Source organism: Durio zibethinus, chromosome 1 (genome assembly GCF_047325235.1).
Source record: "Durio zibethinus cultivar Kanyao isolate XHJ-2024 chromosome 1, ASM4732523v1, whole genome shotgun sequence".
Lineage (NCBI taxonomy): Eukaryota > Viridiplantae > Streptophyta > Magnoliopsida > Malvales > Malvaceae > Durio > Durio zibethinus.
The window spans coordinates 1706874-1728333 of NC_143162.1; the positions used below are offsets into that span (position 1 = coordinate 1706874).

At 31.4% G+C, this 21460-nt stretch overlaps 3 protein-coding genes across 3 annotated transcripts; 1 reads left to right on the forward strand and 2 right to left on the reverse strand.

Moving 5' to 3' along the window:
* The first annotated feature begins 1788 nt into the window (after positions 1 to 1788).
* On the forward strand, positions 1789 to 6180 carry LOC111311553 (FT-interacting protein 1-like). The gene is made up of 3 exons (XM_089757868.1): positions 1789 to 1899; positions 2362 to 3425; positions 3536 to 6180. Exon 3 carries the CDS (start codon positions 3699 to 3701, stop codon positions 6087 to 6089), a length of 2391 nt encoding a protein of 796 aa, XP_089613994.1. The 5' UTR covers positions 1789 to 1899; positions 2362 to 3425; positions 3536 to 3698; the 3' UTR covers positions 6090 to 6180.
* A 440-nt stretch (positions 6181 to 6620) lies between these two features.
* LOC111311554 (large ribosomal subunit protein eL6z-like) lies at positions 6621 to 8234 on the reverse strand. Its single transcript, XM_022911024.2, has 4 exons — positions 7931 to 8234; positions 7741 to 7847; positions 7068 to 7249; positions 6621 to 6959 (listed from the first exon to the last, which is right to left on the reverse strand). Exons 1-4 carry the CDS (start codon positions 8185 to 8187, stop codon positions 6804 to 6806), a joined length of 702 nt encoding a protein of 233 aa, XP_022766759.1. The 5' UTR covers positions 8188 to 8234; the 3' UTR covers positions 6621 to 6803.
* Positions 8235 to 9672: 1438 nt separating this feature from the next.
* Positions 9673 to 15997, reverse strand: LOC111311555 (bZIP transcription factor TGA10-like). The gene is made up of 11 exons (XM_022911025.2): positions 15486 to 15997; positions 15260 to 15357; positions 14514 to 14593; positions 14291 to 14419; positions 14052 to 14120; positions 13868 to 13927; positions 13663 to 13740; positions 13472 to 13547; positions 13100 to 13371; positions 12104 to 12343; positions 9673 to 10037 (listed from the first exon to the last, which is right to left on the reverse strand). The coding sequence occupies exons 1-11, from the start codon at positions 15677 to 15679 to the stop codon at positions 9885 to 9887; spliced, it is 1449 nt and encodes a 482-aa protein (XP_022766760.1). The 5' UTR covers positions 15680 to 15997; the 3' UTR covers positions 9673 to 9884.
* Between the last annotated feature and the right edge of the window lie 5463 nt (positions 15998 to 21460).

The following is a 21460-nucleotide window of genomic DNA, read 5'->3' on the forward strand; positions in this document are numbered from 1 at the left end:
CTTCCCGACGTTTATAAGACAGCGTAGGCCCAAATCCAAATCCTTGTTTTCTTTTGGGTTTTCTTGTTTTTTCAAAAAAAAAAATGCAAAATAAATCCTCTACCTTAAGCCAAATTAACTATCATGAATAACAAAATATATATATATATGTTCTAATCTTTTTTAACTAAGAATATAACCTTTTTTTTAAAATAAAATTTGTCGGTGTAGGTTTCTTTTGAAATTTTCATTCTAAAACTTAATTTTTAAACCCAAATTTAAGAATTATATAAAATATCATAAGTATCAAAATTTTTCTAACAGCATTTTTGCATATATATAAATATATATATATATTGTTGTTCATTTTAAAAGACAAATTTAATCCACACGTGTATTGCAAGTAAACAATATAATATGATAATATTATTTTTTTAGAATGAATTTATTAAAAATTTTAATTTTTCAATAATAAAATAATAAATAATTTTTAATCAAAAGTTACAGTAAATAAATAACTATTCATCAATTAATTATTCAAGAATCCATTATTTAATTACTATTTAATAGAAAAAAATTGCATTTCATGCATTGTTTTTAACAAATTCAAGAAAAATAATGTATTAATTGCACTTATTTTCTTAAATATCACCTTAATTAGAACATATTATCATTGTATTTGTGTTTTTTTTTTTGGCCAAAACTTTGTTTTTTTACTTTTCGAGTTGGTACTTTTATATATAATATTTATATATATATATTGATAAGAATCCAAACAGTATCATACTAACGAGTATGTTCCAAAATAATGCATGTATTCTTTATTCAAAGAGTTGTTTTTTTTTTTTAATAAGAAACATCAAAATTTGAAGGTAGATAAATTATTTGATCTCTCATGTCAAGATAAGATGTATTGTACATAACAGTTTAAGATAAATGATTATAGATTGTACATTTAAGATGATCTCAACAAATAATTATCGACAGAATTTAAACTCAAAATATATTCATCGAAAAAGATGAACCTTAATCAATTGAACCAACCTCTTATTGATTTTAACTTTTAATTTCCTTCATCAATAAAAAATGATAATTTTTATATTAAAGATAAAAATATTTGTGATCAAGTTTGATTCAATAAATATTATTTTTTAAAATTATAAGTATTAGAGAAATTACAATTATAATTAATTATTGTATTTATAAAGATTAATTAATATATTATTTATAATAATTAATAATTTTAAACGTGATTTCAATGTATTGAGTGAAAGTGTTATTTTATACATTAATCTTAAAAACAGTTGGTACTTATTAATAAAATCCAAAGGCTAGATAAGGTAATCATTATCTACTAATTAAAAGAACTTTTTTAGCCCTTTATACTAATCATTAAAGTTACAACATTTATTGCAGTAATCAAAGGTAAAAAATACTTCACATTTCAAAACATATATTTAAACACCATGACAAAAAGATATGCACATGCAATAGAATTTCTAGACAAAAGGAAAAAAAGATTACTCATTGTTTTATGAATTTTAAATTATATTATAAAATGATTTTAGAAAATGAATTTTTGACATCCATTAAAATATCATATCATAATTTTATATGATGACTTATCGTAACTTTTAGTAGTCTAATTTATTGATACAATATTAAATTTTCAATTTCAACGATTAAGATTTAAATATTAATAATCTTAAATATAAAAAATTTTAAACTAGAATTAATTTTCATAGAAAAAAAAAATCTTCTTCAAAAACTACTAATTATAAATTTTTTAGAAAACCAAAAATATCCCAATGGTATTTACCCAATTTCTGTTCCTCTTTTGTTTGTGTAATTGTCTCTACTGATGAATAACATATGGGGTTTATCAAGAAATCATCTTCTCTATTGTTGTAAAGGATTCATGTAAGTTCATTAATCTTCTGGTTAGTAATATGAATCTATATGTCTTTTTTTTTCCTGTTAATTTCTTCATGATCACATAACCTTGTGTATTCATTTAGCGATATTTTCCGATTTCTTTTTCTAATTTGTTTGGTAAAAAAATGGTGTGAGACTATTACAAACCCTTGCACCATAACCAACACCATGGATGGCAAGAATATAAAAAAATAATAATAATTGTTTGTGTTATTTTAAGTTAACCTAAAAACTTTGAGATATTTTAATCAAAATTAAGATAAGAATAAAAGAGAGAAATAGATGTGGAATTTTCTATTAATGCTCAAAAAATCCATTTTTTAGGTTCATTCTAATATAATTCAAGTTCATTTTTCTTTTGCCAAATTCTTGTGTTACTTAAATGTAATTTATTTTCCATTTTTTTATTATTCTATGGATGATGATAAACAACTAAGAGATGCCCAGGTTGAAGTGACACCAAATTCTTACTTGAAGATGCCATTGGGAAAAAATTAAACTAAAGATTGGAATAAAGAAGGAGAATAAAAGGGCAAAATCATCTTTGCATCAATGTAAGGTCATATACCCTTGAACTTTCTGCTTTGCTTTTGCTTTTCTTTTAAGCTTTCTCATCACACAGCTGTTGTAGTTCATTGAATTTCTTTATGTGTTTTGCTACCTTTACTTCATTCACCCATTGGCAGTGTTTCAGAAAGAAGAAAACTGTCCACAATCAGAGGCCAACTGCAAAGTGATGCAACTGAGCTAAAATCACTAGGATACCCTTGTCTTAGCAGCATCCTATATGTGTAGAGAAGGGTAGTTTAAGCTCTTTTTTTTTTTTTTTTGGCTTTTGCAGTTTGACAAAATTTTAACAAAGAATCTAGGAAAGTGAGGATGCACTTGGTCTCAACCCTATATTGAAATGTTAAAAAGGTTATCTTTGTCCACCCAAGTAGGGCATCAACAATCTTTTTGCTGGTACATGGAATTCTAGGAACCAAGTCACTGCTGTTCTCCATGTTTTCAGATTTAAGTACGGATATTGGATGGTCATGTTTTGTGATGCCTTTTCCTTGTACCAATTAATCTTCAATATCAGCCTGGATCATTCTTTTTTATTACCTTTTTTTTTTTCTTTGAAAAAGAAAAGATTCTTTTTCTTAACATTAAAGAAGCAGAAAAGGTGTAATGAGGCAGGTAGCCACGTTAAACCCCAGGGACATAGAAAGCTAATGGCATGACATGTTTCCAGGAAATAGGCTTCTAATTTAAAACCAGAGAAAAAGAACTCTAATACAGTAGCTGAAACCCTTTTGAAACCCGAAGCTTCAAATCAAGCCCAAGGGTCCCAAATGCCTCCCAAAACCATGAGACTGATATCTGTCTAGAGAGAAAAATATCTGGTGGGCAACTTTCTTGGGAAGATAAGAATCCATTGTTTGAATACAACTATACAAGTCAATAAAGGAGAGACAATTATGATCAATTCCAATTAGAAAAGAAGTGGGTTTTTCTTGTATGCCGAGGTGAGTTACAGAACTTTAGAATACGATTTATGATGTAGCATTGGCAACTGTCTTCCTGTCCTTAAAGTGAAAAATCCCTTCTAATTCTCTTTTTGATGCTAATCATTCAGCTTCAGGTATTAAAGGTACAAGAGAAGTATACAGGTATAAAGCAGTCATTGTACTTCATTTGGCAGCTTTGAAGGCTCCTAAGTCATACAAAGATAGAAAGATCAAGCAACAAAATTTCATTAGGCAAAACCGGCATAAGGGGTGAGTTAAAGTCTTGCACCAATGAATCCGGCAGCTGCTGCTACCCAGAAAGAAGAGTTCAAATTGAAGGACACAAAGCCCCAGCTAGGAGAACGATGGCCTCATGGAGGAATGCGTGGCGGAGGTGGTTGGATTAGCAGTGAAAGAGCAACAAGCACTTATGATCTCGTTGAACAGATGTTTTATCTGTATGTCAGAGTTGTTAAAGCCAAAGATCTGCCCCCTAATCCTGTTACCGGAAATATTGATCCTTATGTCGAAGTGAAGCTGGGGAACTATAAAGGAAAAACACAGCATTTTGAGAAGAAAACAAACCCGGAATGGAAACAAGTCTTTGCATTCTCAAAGGAGAAGATACAGTCTTCAATTCTTGAGGTCTTTGTCAGAGACAGAGAGATTGTTGGCAGAGATGATTTTATAGGAAGGGTAATCTTCGACATGAATGAAGTGCCTACAAGGGTTCCACCTGATAGCCCTTTGGCACCACAATGGTATAGATTAGAAGACCGTCGAGGGGATAGCAAGGTGAAAGGAGAGGTCATGCTTGCGGTCTGGATGGGAACACAAGCTGATGAAGCTTTTCCAGAAGCCTGGCACACAGATGCTGCTTCAGTTCAAGGAGAGGGTGTTTTCAGCATACGATCAAAGGTTTATGTCTCTCCAAAACTGTGGTACCTTAGAGTGAACGTGATTGAAGCTCAGGATGTGGAGCCACATGACAGAAGCCAATTACCACAGGCTTTTGTTAAGGCTCAAGTTGGACACCAAGTACTGAAAACTAAGCTATGTCCCCAGAAGACGATAAATCCCATGTGGAATGAAGATTTGATGTTTGTAGCAGCTGAACCTTTCGAGGAGAAACTGTATCTAACAGTTGAAAATAAAGTGACCCCTGCAAAAGATGAAGTTATGGGGACGATAATCCAACCCCTCCGCACCTTTGAAAGCCGCTTGGATCATAGGCCAGTTCATTCTAAATGGTTCAACCTCGAAAAATTTGGATTCGGTGCTCTGGAGGGAGACAAGAGGCACGAACTCAAATTTGCAGGCAGGATTCATCTTAGAGTTTGTCTTGAAGGAGCTTATCATGTGCTGGATGATTCAACCATGTATATAAGTGATCAAAGGCCAACTGCCAGGCAGCTTTGGAAGAAACCAATTGGAATCCTGGAAGTGGGCATCTTAAGTGCTCAAGGTCTTCAGCCGATGAAGACCAAGGAGGGCAGGGGAACCACAGATGCTTACTGTGTGGCTAAATATGGGCAGAAGTGGGTGCGCACGAGAACTATAATTGAAAGCTTCAATCCAAAATGGAATGAGCAATATACTTGGGAGGTCTATGACCCTTGCACGGTGATCACATTGGGGGTTTTTGACAACTGCCACTTAGGTGGAAGTGAAAAACCAGCTTCAGGTAGTGGAAGTAAAAATGATTCCAGAATCGGTAAGGTAAGGATTAGACTATCAACCCTGGAAACAGATAAAATTTATACAAACTCTTACCCTCTTCTTGTTCTACAAACATCTGGATTGAAGAAGATGGGGGAACTTCAGTTAGCAGTTAGGTTCACGTGCCTCTCTTTTGCAAGTATGATTTATCTCTATTGGCATCCCTTGCTGCCAAAAATGCATTATTTGCAACCTTTCACCGTAAACCAGTTAGACAGCTTGAGATATCAGGCCATGAACATTGTTGCAGTGAGGCTTGGCCGAGCTGAGCCACCACTGAGGAGAGAGGTTGTCGAGTATATGTTGGATGTGGATTCCCACATGTGGAGCATGAGAAGAAGCAAAGCTAACTTCTTCAGAATTGTCTCATTGTTTTCGGGTGTGATAGCTATGAGCAAGTGGCTTGGTGAAGTTTGCCACTGGAAGAATCCTGTCACTACGATCCTAGTACATGTTCTGTTTTTCATATTGATTTGCTATCCAGAATTAATCCTGCCAACCATCTTCTTATACATGTTTCTTATTGGGATTTGGAATTACCGGTTCCGGCCAAGGCATCCTCCTCACATGGACACCAAGCTTTCATGGGCAGAAGTAGTTCACCCAGATGAACTAGATGAAGAATTCGATACTTTCCCAACATCCAAGGCTCAAGATGTAGTGAGGATGAGATATGACAGGCTTAGGAGTGTGGCAGGAAGAATTCAGACGGTGGTAGGAGACATGGCAACTCAAGGAGAAAGATTTCTGGCTCTACTCAGTTGGAGAGACCCCAGAGCAACCAGCCTCTTCGTAATATTCTGCCTATTTGCTGCAGTGGCGCTGTATGTGACGCCATTCAAAATCATGGCTTTGTTTGCAGGCTTATTCTGGCTACGCCATCCCAGATTCCGGAGCAAGCTACCTTTAGTACCAAGCAATTTCTTCAGGAGATTGCCCTCTCGAGCTGATAGCATGCTCTGAAGAATTAGAGTGTTTCACCTCCATTGCGATTCTTATTCTCTTATAAATTTCTGTCACTACCTTCCCAATAAAATTTCTATGTTCTATTGTATTTGTTTGTCTCAGTTTTCATTTACTTAGTCATTTTAATTACAAATTAATGTCGACTCCATAAACTCGAGCTTCCTGATCTAATTACAGTTTTAAAACCATACAAGATACACTAAAAGTCACAACTAAAAAACATCCTTATCATTTCAATGACAAGCATCAGCAAAGGGAAAAAACGCAGTTGTTTCTACTTATATGATTTTCGTGTAAGTAGAGAAACTCGAATTGAGAGCGTAGGATGAGGAGCACATATCTTCATACCACCGGTAACCCAGAAACAGAGAATTGGTAAATCAGAAAGGAGTACCAACTCAAGGGGGTATAGTGGGAGTGGCCCAGAATCAAAGTTACTTTGGTTGGCCTTCCATGGCACAAATTAGAAACCTATCAGCTGTTCAACAACAAAAAGCTATTCAATTCTGTCAAATACAAAATTTGACCTTAATAGAACAAGCTCCAATCAGATTAGCACAAATCACAGTCAAATAAGGAAAGTTGAGGCTCTTACATAACAAAAGATGGTATCCCAAAATTTAGGTTTTCCACATATAGAATCCGATAATACAACCAAAGATACTGTAAACCAATGTTGCACTTAACAGTTAAGTAAATGCAAAATTCCCTCTAGAAGACAAGCTCATGAGGTTTCATGCCAGATTTCAGAGAAAATCTTGCAGCGAGGTAGGCCTTTAAGTCTGGAACTACCTCAATGGACTTTATTAAAGAGCCATCTACAGCTTTCTGGTCTTCTTTCTTGTCTTCGGGCAGTTTCTTCTTATCCTACAATTGTTTGAGGAAAAGTAAAATAATAGACAATCAGCATATCATATTAGATGAACCCATTTAGGACAGCTTAAATTATAATAAATACAAAACAAACAAACTAACCTCTTTTTCAGCTTCAAAAAACTCGCCCTCACCCTTCTTTTTCTTCTTCCCTACTTCCTTGGCAAAGTACTTGTCATCAAACTTCTCTGTATTAACTCCTGAGATGTCAACCTTGGTGGAAGTAGCAATGACATAGGATTGGTTCACACGCCTTAAAGGAACACCATTAATCTTGAATGGTCCTGAAAAACAAAATGAAATTCCCAGATAATAAGCCTAGCCACCCTAAGCCACAATAGGCAAATGAGGATACTATGCCTATAACGATACAATACAAGTAAAAGCATCAAGTAAATCTCAGGTTATGATTTCAAGATAGCAGCACTGAATCTCCATCATATTGAACATTAAATGGATCGTGTCATGACAGTATCTAACCTACAAGCAGAAGCAACATGAAAAGGGATATACAACCTTGCACTTTTTGAAAAACAAGAGACCATCGACGCTAAGGAAGCAACACTGAAGACATCAATAACAAAGGTTTTAACATCATTGTCATAGATCCAACTTGTATTTGAATCACAAAAATCATACTTTATTAGTTAAACTATATGCTGCAACAGCTTTAAAATTAAATTACATTTTCAGCCACTAATTATAATTCATCAAGAAAATTTCCAAACAAACATTCAGCAAACAAGAACATGAAAAAAAAAAAAAAAAAACTCACCAGTAACCAAAAGGAGCCCAGAAGGCAGTTGCTTCAAGAAAACAACCCTCTTCCCCATAAACCTTCCAGCCAACAAAATCAGCACGGTCCCTGGAGTAATGCTCGCTCTAAACAAATAAAAAACCCCAAAAATAAGAAACATATGTTCGGAGATCTACAAATAAACAAATAATCATTTCAAAAAAGGAACCTGAGCTTGGTGGGTTTTGGCTTGCGCTTATTAAGAAGCGGCTTCTTGACATCATCAGCCGGGTAAAACTTGGGAGCCTTCTCGGCGGCAGCGGGGGCCTTAGGTTTGGGATCATGGTGGGGAAAAACGCCGCCGTTTTTGGCCTTGATGGCCCAAAGGCCACGTTTGTGGTACATCTTAGACCTGGAATACTTGCCCACACCACGTATGAGATCTGGGTTTCGGGTCTTGACAGGGGTCTTCCTCTTCGACACCATTTCCTCTCTAAACCCTTTGCTCTGCTGCTGCTCCTCGCTTGGCGTCTAAGAAATATATGGCTTCCTCTGTCTAGGGTTTTTAGGGGTCATGCAAAGTGCCAATGCGAGGTGGCTTTGGGCTTTGGGTTGAAAAACAAAACAAAGGAGAAGCAAATGAGGAGATAGAATTGATCGTTGCCACGATCTAACCGAAAATCACATATCTACGGCCCAAATTACTCTTGGGCAGACTTAAATTTAAAAGCCTAAAAAGTAAGACTTACAAATACAATTACATAACCCTAGAAAAATGTTTAGCTGCACATATATTTTTAATTAATAATTAATATCGTAAAATCTTATTTTCATCATATTATAAAAAATATTTTGTTGTAACAAGCTATTATAAATTATATTTCATTGCAAGAAAAAGTGTATGTTGAAATTGTTGTAAATATTTTTATCATAGTTATTTATAGCATTACACAAATTTTTTATTGCTAAATGTCACATGTATAAAGGGTTAAACTATTGTATATATGAAGTTGTTTTCTTATTAGAGAAGGAAAGCTCGAACTTGACTACCATAAACTATTCACTCAAATGTTTAGGTGCAGTTTGTGAAGTCATTTTAAATACAAAAAATAATCAAATAAATAAACTTAAGCATATAACTAGCTAGCTCCAAATGTTTCCAAATTGTGGTTTTCAAAGACTAAGAAAAATGGAATAACAAAAAAAATGTCTCCATCTCTTTTTTCCATATCTTCTCCCCTTGACTTACAAACTTAGAGAGAGTAAACACCAAGCTAGAATTTCTTCTTCTTCCTTACTCATCGTTTGTTCTTTTGTTTGGACAAACCTAAAATGAGTAATTACTTTGAATTTAATTATCATCTTACTAAGAGGCTTGAGAGGGATTTATTATTTATCAAAGATAATTAATAATAAAAATTTTGATAATCTTAAACATGACACTATGATATGACATAAAAACGATATAAAAAATATATAAAAATAACAATTTAAAATTTTAATAAAAATTGTATATGACTTTGGTGCAAAAATGAGATATGTTTCATGTTCAACGTATCCACATGAATTTGAAATAAAATTTTTGTTAACACAAACTATACACAAATATAAATATATGAATTATTCAATCTAATAGATATCTTTGGACAAATTACCCTTTTAAGTTCCTTCGTCCCAAAAGGCAAAAACCAACAAAGTCAAAAAAATAAAAGTAAGTTTGTGAGCTTCATCTTTGGATTTTTAGCCCCTAAAAGCATGCATGCAACAACACATACCTAGGCCAAATGTACGTTTATATTTCAACACTCGGCATCTCCTTCTCTTCCGAGAACCAAATAATTTTAGTCTTTCTTCGATACCACAAAAATAAACCCAAAATAAATAATAATAAAAAAATAAAACCTTCTTCTCTATTCTCAATGCTCTTTTCTTCTTCTTAACCAGTTCTATCTCTTTCTAATCAGTCAGAAATGGCTGCGAAATCATTGCCTTTATTTGGATTTCTTTGTTCAAAGCAGAAAAATCAGTATAGTCAGAGAAACTTCCACTAATTTAACTTTGAAATTTAATCTATTTTAGTGTATCTATACATCTCTCTGCAGAAAGGGAGAATATCAAAAGAAGACAATAATTATGATAAAGAGTAAAAAGATACGAAAGTGGCTATGGGCTAGCTAGGGTTTCTATTGTTCCTGCCGAGGTCGAGCCAGCCAGAGGGAGCTGAGAGCTCTCAGGCGGTGGAAGTATTCAGCAATCGCCAGTAAACACCTTGCAGCTTGACGGGTCGTCAGGATTTGATGCAGCCGTTGTATGGTTTGGTGCCTCAGATTATCAGCCTGTAAGTTTTTTCTTAAGCAAATTAATAATAATTATAAATGAACAGTATATGCTAAAGGAAAATGTTGTACGCACTCATCTTATGAAAAAAAAACCGTTATTTTTAAAATTCTATTATAATTCATAAAATTTTAATATTTTTCGTTTAAATCCCTAAAATAGAACTTGAAAATAAATGAGTGCAATGGATTAAACTTGAAAATAAGATAGTAATATTAAGACTGAAAATGGATTAAATTTGACTTTGAGGGCAAGAGAAATTTTGCTTTCTTAAATTTTACACTGGCTATCCACCCATGACTTTGTGGCACTATGGTGTTTTGATTGTCAAATGGGAAAAAGAATAAAGAAAAGAAGAAAATGATATAGGATATTTTTCATCTCATTTTCTTTGGTCCAAATTAATTACTTGTGGGGTGTGGCTTTTACTTACCTTGTCTAGAACGTTTTGACAGAAAATAAAATATAATTCAAGGGTGATCATAATCTTCACTATACAACTTGTTAATTCATTTCATTTTCAACCAATCCCTATAAGAAACTTAATGATGCTAATTTACTTATAAAAAGTAGTCAATGAACAATATTGTCCTATTGGTGAGTGTTGGCTTATCATCAATGATGATTACTATGACTTCCTCTGATAATTTGATAGGTAAACATCTTCATTAGAATTTCACTTAACAATTCTACTAACCAAATGTCAAAAAAATTGAAAATCTCATGGTTTTTCTAAGTGTGGGAACATGAATTTCAAAAGGCTAACTGCTTTATTCCCAACCTTAAATAGTCCCCACCTACCCTGGATCCTCAAAGTTTAAACTAGGTATACTCTAATTCCCACAATTACAAAGTCAATTCTCTTAGAGATCCATATCAAAGATCAATCATGTAAGGCTTAATCGTTTTCGAGCGTAGAAGAATAAACAATTAGTAGCTCTCGAGATTTCATTACCGTAACTCTAAATTAACTGGGTGTCGAGGAGTGTGAATTAATGATGGATGGAAGAGGGCATGTCCATGTGCAACCGTGGGCACATAAGTGGGTGAGATTTAGGCTATGTTAAAGAATGGTCAAAAGGGGAAGTTGTAGGAGATGGTCTTTAAAGATGTCTTTTTAGTCAAACGGTTACGACCATGACATCACAAACATATGGGCACGAGGGATCTCTTAGGACGTCGATATATATGCATTATTTAAGGGAGGGACCCATCAGCATGTGAAAATGAAAATATTCTTAGACTTAGTTGCCACCATTCATCTTATACTATTTCCATCAGTTGACAACTTCATAGTGATTAGGTTTTAAGCATTGGGAAATCGACACAAAGACAAGCTGCCATTCTTCATGCTTGCTTTAGGCATAGATAGATCATTATTTGACAGAGAGATCTGCCCATTGTTTCAAAGTTAATGTCTTCTTGTTACAGTTAATAACTCCTAGAACAATTAAAATAGAGTTTCATTCCTATAGAAGTATTTAAGTTTCGAAAGCTATACTACGCTCTATTGCAGCCATCCGATTTGCTAGCAGAAAAACTCAATCTACCCATGAAGTTAATCCAATTTTTTTCTTTTCCTCTAATTGGTAACTATGTTATTTTGGGAAAAATTACCTAAATCAGACAAGCTGAAGCTGGTATTTTTAATTATATGATGCTCAAATGGCATGGACTACAACCGGAAACCTAAATGACTACTACATACAAATGTCACTTTCACAGAAATGCTTGAACCCCCAAGCATTTTATGGGATGACAGATATATATATATATATATGTTTTGTAGATAATAATAATGTTAATGGAATTATGAAACCACAAAGCCTCCTCAAGAACAAGGAAGATATGGGAGTAGTTTCGTAGGGAAAACATCATTTTGGGGTTAGGTTTAAATATTCCCAACAAGATTCTTTTCCCACACACACACGACCCCAAGTTGGTGATCATGAATTGATCATCATTCATGGGGCCAGGGCCTAGAGAGGGGTCCACAAACACATCAAACAAATTAACTATGTAAAAGAGACTAATGCATGTAATGATCATGAAGCTGCTGGCATACCTGTCTAACAAAACCTTCAAGGGTGGAGAGTTTGTTCATGGCAATAGCCATTTGGCCCATGTAGTTAGTCATATTAGGAGGGCAGCTTAGTGAATCGGATGTTATAATATCAGAAAGAGACTGATTCAGAGCTTCCAAGCCTTGTGATAGAGCTTCTTCAGCTTCCAGTGTCGATTGCTGCAATGCACATATGCCCATTATCTGCTGCTCTGTCAATGGCTCAATCTGATTCAGTATAACCTGAAACCAAAAATAAATCATACCCAGAATCAAAACATTTTCTCTAATGTCGACAAAAGCTGAATATTTATAAAAAACTGAAACATCCTTCATATTTTTTCTTTATTATGAAACTGCAGCTTTGCCATTTTGCTTATTTATTTACTACAAACAAGATTCTTGATTCCCATGAAGGTAATGGAGAGGAAGGAGAAGATAAAGCAGAGAGTAGAGAACCGTGCAGTTCTCTCTTTTCTACCACCACAAATTGTAGAAACAGACATAGCTTTATCATAAAGACAACTAACCAAATCCTTTTAGAGAAAAACATTCACGATACCTTTCGTCATTCAATTGATTTTTTTTTTTCTTTTTGTTATCCCCATATATTTCCTTGTCACGACTACCGACAAATTGCACCCATGCAATTTAAAACGTACAATTTGTCTCCTGTCTTATCTCAAGATATCCTCATATATCATGAATAAAATCTTTAATATCTTCTTTCACTCATCCTCCTAATAAAAGAAACATAATTCTTTTTCACAATTTTTTTTGTCGAATAAAATATAGTGTGAAAGGCTTTTATATGGGAAAAATAAGGTAAAAAATATAAAGGAAAAGGAATCTAATTAGTAGGATTGTTCTTTGATTATTGAATATAAACCTATAGTAATGATTAGTTTTTAGTCTTTTTGTAGACATAAATTAGTTTGAAGTTAGTATTCCAAGTTTTGAATTATATATTTCAAGGATAGGGTTAGATCATTAGAGTACCTTGATGAGCTCAGACGGCCGAAATCCACCCATCCACATGAAGCATCGTTCAGCTGGTGTCTTCCACATGCCGGACACAAGGTGAAAGACATCGGTTTTGGCCACCATGCTTTTTAGGTTTATCACCTCGTCGAAGTGTGCTAAACAGTTGTCGACAAAGATCCGAAGCTCGTTCTCCGGTAGATGCTCTTGAACTGCTGCTCGAAGCTCACACATGAGTCGATGGTTCTCTTCTCGCCATCTTGTATACTCCATGTCAAACACAGCAGCGTCTGAAACATAAAAATTCAGTCGATATATAGCCATGAAATTAAAAGACATGAAAAAGAGTGAGAGAGAGAGAGAGAGAGACTTAATTTGTAGTATATAAACCTGAGCTTATGTTGTTAATACCAACAGGAAGGCCTTGCTCTCCTCCTAAGATATTAGCACCACCAAAAAACATGCCCTAAACAGTAAAATAAAAATTTCAAACTCATACTCAAATATATAAAGATAAACGATATGAAAAGAAAATATGGGAAAAAATAAAAATAAAAATAAAGTTTAAAAGAAATGCTCACTTGAGCTCTAGCTCTTTGAAGCTCTTGTTCCAGTTGGGTAAGCCTAATCCTACTTGACTCTAACTGTTGAACATAAGCCTGTAATGAAATTAACAAGAAAATAAATGAACGCTAGAAAACAATCTTGTTTGAAATTTAAGAAAATTTATTTGTACCAAACAAACCAGTACTAGTAGTAGTAGTTAATTTTTTTCTACGGCCTAACCTTTTTTCTTATCCTGCTTTTCCTTGCTGCCTCTCTATTCTGAGCAAGTCTTCTCAATGTCTGCTTGGAAATGATCCAAACAAATTACATACATTCAACATTTTTTTTGGTTACAGAAAAAAAGTAGTAGAAAGAAAAAAAAAGTATGAATGAATGTCTATAAAAAGAGGGTCAAAGGATTCACCTTAGGGTCAGGTGTTTTGGGTCCTTCCTGCTCGGAACTTGATGCTGGCCCTTTACGGTTCCCCTCACGCTGCCAAATTAAAACTTGCATTTGTTACAAAGATTCTAACCTCTTAGAAAAACAAAATCAAAACATGGGAATCTCAGTTTTCTTCTATAAAATAATGCATCAGGTTTCTGTTTCCTGATTTAAATATATAAAAATATATTATTTCATTTTATATTCAGAGTCCATCATACCTTGACAGCTTTAGCTGGTTGATCTGTTGCAGAAGCTGAAGCATCATTTCTGGCGTTGGCCAACTCTATGGACGGCTCTGATGGTCTCTTTGAACCACTTTTTGCTGGAGAAACCAATCCTGTACTCGTCTACCAAATACGAAACAAACCCACTTAGAAAATTAGTATTTAAATTATTGTACTTAATATAAAACTCTATATCAATATAAATAATAAGTTTTACCTTTGTTGAAGATGGTGGCTCAACGTGCATAGGCTGTGAAGGGAAAATGTTCAGAGTCGGAGGCCTCATTCCAGCGTTATCTGCATATGTATATATATTAATACTCTCAAGCATTAACTCAAATTCTTTTACAAGAAAATTTCGAGTCCATGAAATTAAAAAGAGAAGAAAGAGAGCAAACGAGTGAAACTGATTAAAGCAGGACCCAAAAGAAAGGGAAGGAAGACAAAGGCAAGAGAAGTATGACATATGAAATAAAAGATAGGGATCTTCATGCATTAATTTGTTGCTTTGTTCCATCAAAACAGAAAAAAAAAAAAAAAAAAGGAAAAAAAAGGCAAAGAAAACCCATACTTCTACACGTACTCTTTTCGGTACATGTAAAGAAATTTTGCAAGGAATTCATGATCATAGAGTTGTTTGTTACATGTCATGGTCCAAAGCTACTCATAACACAAATAAAATAAAATAAAAACAGATTTTTTTCTTTGAAAATCTTAGTTCTTTTTTTTTGTTTCTTTCAGTTCTTTTTTTTTTTTTCTTTCAGAGATTTTTTTCTATAAGGATCTGGTCAAAAGAAAGAACTGCCAGATTAAATCTGTTGAATTCATGAACATGCTTTTCCTGTGACCAAAACAGGCCCTGTCCGGAAAGAATCTTCTTAGGAAGGAAGGAAAACCCCTATAGACTTGGAAGCAAACAGTGAAAAAAAATTTGAGAGAGCTAGAGATGGAGTGAACACTCACGTTTTTGGTCTTGAATACTGGAAGGGTCTTGTCCATCAAAATAGAGAAAAAGGGCTTGATCTAATTCACCCAAATCATAAGCTCCAGTGTCTTTGCTTCTGCTTAACGCAAACAACAAATTACAGAAATAAAATTTCAAAAAAATTAACATTTATATGAAGAAAAAAGAAAAGTTCTGGGTTTTAAGACCTAGCTTAGCTTGATGCAGAAAGAAAAAAACAATTACATGAAGTTTCCAGGGATGGAAGATGATGACGATGATTGCATCATTGCATAAGGAATCTGATTTTGATGATGTTGATTATACTCTTGTATTTGGTGCTGATGTGGTTGTTGCTGCTGATTTTGATAATGATGTTGATTAGTATGTTGCTGGTGGTCTAGTTGGATGGAGTGCATGTTGCCTCTACCGGTAGCCATGAGAACGAAAACCCCACCCCAACACAAGCTAGCTAAGCTTGCACTTCTTCTTCTTCTTTGTCTGCTACTTAAAAAGCTCTTGAATTCACCATTAATGTCAAAATCACCTTCCTTTTTTTCATTTGCAGATAATTTCTTCCACCTCCATCATCAAAATAGTCATAAAAAAGAAAGAAAGAGAGATTGAAAAAAAATAAAGAGTCGGTTATAGTTTGAAAGAAAAGAAGAGGTTTTTTAATGATAGAATGAGACAGTCAGAGAGAAAGAAAGAAAACAAGAAAAAAGAAGAATGGAATTGGATACCCATAAACAAAAGACAAAACCCCTTTTATCTCTTTATATAAATATATCGAATTATATAACTTTTTTTTTTCTTTTATAAACCAAAATTTTCAGATAAAGTGGGTTATATATATATATATATTAGGAGTGTTGTGTTGGGTTGCTTGGCTATAAAAAAAAAAAAAAAACAATTCTATAATTTATTCATTTATTTATTTATTTATAAAACCACTTTTATAAGAGAAACTGCTTAGGACTTCCCTGGTGCAGTTTCTAAAAATTTATGTACTGAAATGATGATTATGCCCTTATGAAAAACCATAATTACTATTGACATTTTCATGTAAACTTACACGTAGATGTTGTGGTGGGCCGGTGGCGGCTCTTGTTCAAACGCCAACAACCGCTCAGGCCTTTCTAGCCCTATTTTTACTTTGCATTTGTCTCTTTAATTTTCCTTTTGTAAAGATAAATTTGATATTTAGCTCTTAAACTTCTATTGAGTTGGAGTTTTTAACTTGAACTCTTTTTAGACTAATAAACATTTATAATCATGCCAAAAAAAAAATTTAATAATATATATTATTATTATTAGAGTAAAAGTAAGGAAATATATTATATCTCTGTAAGTTTTATTTAATTTAATTTAAAATAACATTTTTAATCTTAACTATTTTAATCATAATAATGTTGATTATTTCATGAGTTATGTCTTAACAAATTTACCTTGACGTGATAATAATTTATTGCATAAATTTAATAAGATAGAGTTTATGGGTGGATGAATTAATTTATGTATGTAAAAAAATATTAAAGATAAATTAATAAATTTATAAATTTATATTTGATGTGCTGTCAATGTATAAATTTTATATGCTTTTAATAAAGTAGATGATTTCATATCATCAATGATGAAACATAAATTTTTACAAACGCTTAAAATAAATAGATAAAAATTTAATTTTAAAAAATTCTCATTAATAAGGTAACCTCTTTTGATGTATTAACATTATATAAAATTTATATATTAACAATATATCAAATATAAATTCATAAATCATTATCATATAAAATAATAAAATAAATAATTAAAACATGAAACTAACTACATTAAGCATTTAGCTTAGTTAATTGATGCGTGATTTTCTACTTAAAGAATAAAGTTTGATTCACCTTTTTTCAAATAAAAAAACACATAAAACAAACAATATCCTTTCCATAATATAATTGTACTTTATAAGATTACTATGCATCATTTACTGCCCAAAGTCTTTTCCTTTTTTCTTTGTTCAATAATCTAATTTTCTTCAATGGCTTGGTTGTTGAAGTGGGATTTTCAATCTAACACTTTAATTTAATGGTTCAGAAAGACAAAAAAACTGTTGCTTAAAGCTTTGAATGTTGATGGCATTCTTCCAAATTTTGTCTATCACAAATTACATTAATCAGATTTTATTGAGTTTGAAACATCGGTAACTTTAAGGAAGCCAAAGTCAATGTTCTATGCATGTAATATGTAAAAGCGACAGAAAATTCTAGGCTAGTTCAATGAACACTATATAATTAATATTAATATTAATATTTTTATTATAATGTGTAGAAGAAAATGATAGCAAGTGTGGGAAATTGTTCATTAATTCAACCTGTTCATAGATTTGAAGACATAAGGTAAGATTTGAAAGCTATATCTTGAACATGTGGATTTTTGGAATCCTTAGAATCAATGGGCAATAATGCAATGTTAAGAAAATTCCTTCGTTTCCAAGCTAGCTTTTGCCAACACTAGACTTTGGGTAATATGCATTTATAAATATCGGGACCAACATTTTCACACCCTTTATGTTCTTTGTCTATTATGTTCACCTAATCAATCGTGCTAAATTACAAGAATGAGAAAAAAAATCTAGTTTCCCAACTCTACCAACCAAGGGGTCAAGTTCCTAAAACTTTAATAACCCATAAATTCTTAGTATCATTTAATTTAATGGGTCAATTTAAGTTTCTAAAACTTTAATAACTATGCATAAAATTATATAAAAGGAGGAAAATTATCTCATTTACTGTTAATGAAAAATTTAAATTCTATAAATGAAATTAGCATAATAAGGTGATACATATCACTTATAGTATATTAAAAATAAAAAATAATTAAAAATTAAGATATATGTTAATATTTTAGGCTATGCTTAATATGAAAAATGAAAATAAGTGATAATAAAAAATTTGTTAATCCAATAGTTAAAATTCATAACCACTTTCCTTTTTGTAATTTATCAAGTAAACCTTTAATCTCAATTTCAAATTAAAGTGTTTGATTATCTACAAATAAATTCATAACAGTAAATAATTAATCAAACATCAACTAAAGTTAGTCAAATGGTTAGGATTCATTCAATCTCGACAATAAATGCTTTTGGATTAACATAACATCGTAACTTAGGGAAAGATATAGATGAAGTTTTTTTTGGTAAAGTTTGTGAAGTTTTCAACTAAAAATAATTAAATCAAAATTAAAATCAAAAATCAAAATTAATAAATTACAAAGATTTATTACATAGATCAAGTATATAAATTTTGAATAAAAATTCAATAAATTTATATTTTTAGATAGATATTTGTAGTAAAAATATTAATAAGTTTTTACTGTTAAATAAATACTGATTAAATTTAAATTATAAATAAAACTTTTAATAATTTTTTTTATATATTATTGATTTTGATATTGAGCTATATCAATCTATTAGATTAAATTTTTTATTAAAATTTTGATGAATCATTTTTTAAAAAAAAACGTTACAAACTTAATTTAAAAAATTTTATGTAAATTTTATTCTTGTCACTTATCATTAAAATTAATCTCGAATGCTGATTTACGTAGAATGCAACAACATCGTATCATCAAGATATAAAAGTAATCTTTCTATCTTTGATTTTTTTTAAATTAAAATTAATTAATCTTTCAGTTTGAAAATTTTGAATTTCAATTTTGAAAGGAAGGAATACCATTTAATTACGCATAAAATAAGTCAATTGTAAATTTCAAAATTAAATGTATAATACTAATAAATGACAATATGGAAATATGGAAGGTCAAGAAAAATAAAAATGTGAAAAGGACCAAAATTTTCCAAGCTTACTGAATCCTGAAGGGGTAGAATTGTCAGCAAAAATAAAATGTTCAAGAAAAGTAAGGTTGGACTGTTGACTATGGAACACGTGTAAGATTAGAGTTCCGACTTTGATATTTGGCGATTGTAAGGCGTTGGAATAAGAAGAAGGAGAAGTGGAGAACGTGGGACCACAGCATCAAGGGAAACTTTCAAACAATCGAACGGCTGTCCCAATTTGGAGTGGGCCCAACCGGACCGCCCCACAACTTTTCCCGCGATGTTTCTTCTGCCTTGTTTCTTCCAACCACTGCAAATATAAAAATAAAGATGAATAATATTAACAAATTAATGTTAATTTTTTTTTGGTAAGAAATAATTTGAGATAGATAAATTGTTCAGTTTCTTAAATTAAGATAAAATATGTTGTATTTGATAATCTAAAACAAATAATTACATATCGTGCATTCGAGATAATTCTAACAAATGATCACTAATAAAATTCAAACTCAAAATCTCTCCATCGAAAAAAATAATTTTAATCGATTAAATCAACTATTTGTTGGTAATTAATGTTAATTATACTTTGTATTTATTTTCTTTAATTTCATTATCTACGCAACAAAAAAAAAACCATCAATAATGTTGGAAAATTTTGAATAGAAAGTTTTATAAAGCAAGAATAATCTAAAGCATGGAAAGTCTATTTTTAAGGATAAACCACTCTATAAGGTTCAAGTTCCACAAATAAATTAAATGTGTAGAGTAAACTTTTTCATGTATAAGTTTAAGTGATAAAGAAAAATAAATCTCAAATTGCTTAATAAATTTTTTTAAAATTACACTTATAATCAAATATTACATTCATATAATGAATCACTGAATAATCAATTAATAAATTATAATTTAATCAAAAAACCAAATTCACATAGTGAAATTTAAACTTAAAATTCTAAAATTCTAAAATTTTTCCTTATCACTAAATCAAAACCTCATTAATTACTTAATAGGGTTTCGTAAATTTTTAAATGTATGATAATATTGTTATTATTTGTTATCTATAATTTTATGTTGGATGTTGATAGTAAAATTTGACTTGTTTCGAAAGCAAATTTTGTTCATGTGTAATGTGCCTGTATTCTAATGTGAAATTGAGAGTTTGAATAAACTTTTTCAATGCTAAATAAAGAAAAATTTAATGTCTATTCAAATAGTTTGAATAGAATAAGATTTTTTTAAAAAATACTAATTTGGATTATTTAACTATTGCTTTTAACAACATAAAATTTAAGTTGTAACCAATAAATCTCGATTTCAAATATTTAAAATAGGAAAAGAGTGAAACTTTCAAGATTGGAGAAGGTTACCTTCTATTATTTAATCATGATTATGGGTACAAGAAGAAAATAATAAAAACCAAAATCTTCTCAGAAAATCCTCATTCCAGGATGAGATCTTAGGCTGAATGAATGCTATTGGACTGGTAAGAATGTGATTACATAATTATTATAAGATTAAAGGATAAAAAAAATCTTCGAACAAAATTTTAAATATTTGATATTTTATTTTAATCGATCAAATTTTGAATTTTTTATTTTAAATTATTTAAATGTTTAAATATTTATTTTCATACAATTAACCTAATTGAGCATCGATCGAAGGAAAATAAATATTAACAGTTAAAAGTTTTGCTCAAATCTTTAATAAACGAAAATTTTTAACTGTCGATATTTATAACCTACCACATGCTCCATCATAGGATAAATAAGAAATTCTCTACATATGATGGTTTTTCACATTTATAGAGAAGACATCTCAACTGTTAAAGTTTAAAACTCACTTTTAGAGGCCTTTGGCATCGCAAGCATGCATCAATGTTGATGTACATACTCCCTCTAAATTCGTCCTTGCATCATTTTATTTTTTTATGTCTGAGAAATTGGTAGTGGATTTTTTTATTTGCAAAGATTTGAATTCGACCTATTTTTTTAAGGGATATAATCAAGTTTTTGTGTGATGACATAGAAACTAGAATAATGGGCAAAAATATAAAGCCTGCAACGTGTCTTTGGAAAAAAAAAATAGTCTCATTAAAAAAACGAGTTAGGTTTTGACTCTAATATTTAAGATCTGAATTTGATCCCTTTTTTTAATTCCCAATTCAATTCATTTTTTCAATTTTAGATATATATTATGTACTAATTTATATTATATAAAGGATAAATATATATAATATTATAATTTAAACATCAGAAATTATGTTAAGTTATTCATATTTTGAAATTTAATAAAAAAATTATTAAATTACTAACATGTTATTTATTTTTTAGATAAAAAATAACATGGATGGGTCTGAGCTATATCATTTGGGCAAGCATATATAATGTTAACA

Excerpts from the sequence above, each read along its gene's own strand:
- LOC111311553 (XM_089757868.1), top strand. The coding sequence starts at position 3,699 with ATGAATCCGGCAGCTGCTGCTACCCAGAAAGAAGAGTTCAAATTGAAG.
- LOC111311554 (XM_022911024.2), bottom strand. The coding sequence starts at position 8,187 with ATGGTGTCGAAGAGGAAGACCCCTGTCAAGACCCGAAACCCAGATCTC. Across the intron at positions 7,848-7,930 it reads CCAAAACCCACCAAGCTCAG|AGCGAGCATTACTCCAGGGA; the intron begins GTTCCTTTTTTG and ends TTATTTGTTTAG. Across the intron at positions 6,960-7,067 it reads TTTTTGAAGCTGAAAAAGAG|GATAAGAAGAAACTGCCCGA; the intron begins GTTAGTTTGTTT and ends AAACAATTGTAG.
- LOC111311555 (XM_022911025.2), bottom strand. The coding sequence starts at position 15,679 with ATGGCTACCGGTAGAGGCAACATGCACTCCATCCAACTAGACCACCAG. Across the intron at positions 14,121-14,290 it reads AACCAGCTAAAGCTGTCAAG|CGTGAGGGGAACCGTAAAGG; the intron begins GTATGATGGACT and ends TTAATTTGGCAG. Across the intron at positions 10,038-12,103 it reads TTGAAGGTTTTGTTAGACAG|GCTGATAATCTGAGGCACCA; the intron begins GTATGCCAGCAG and ends AAAAACTTACAG.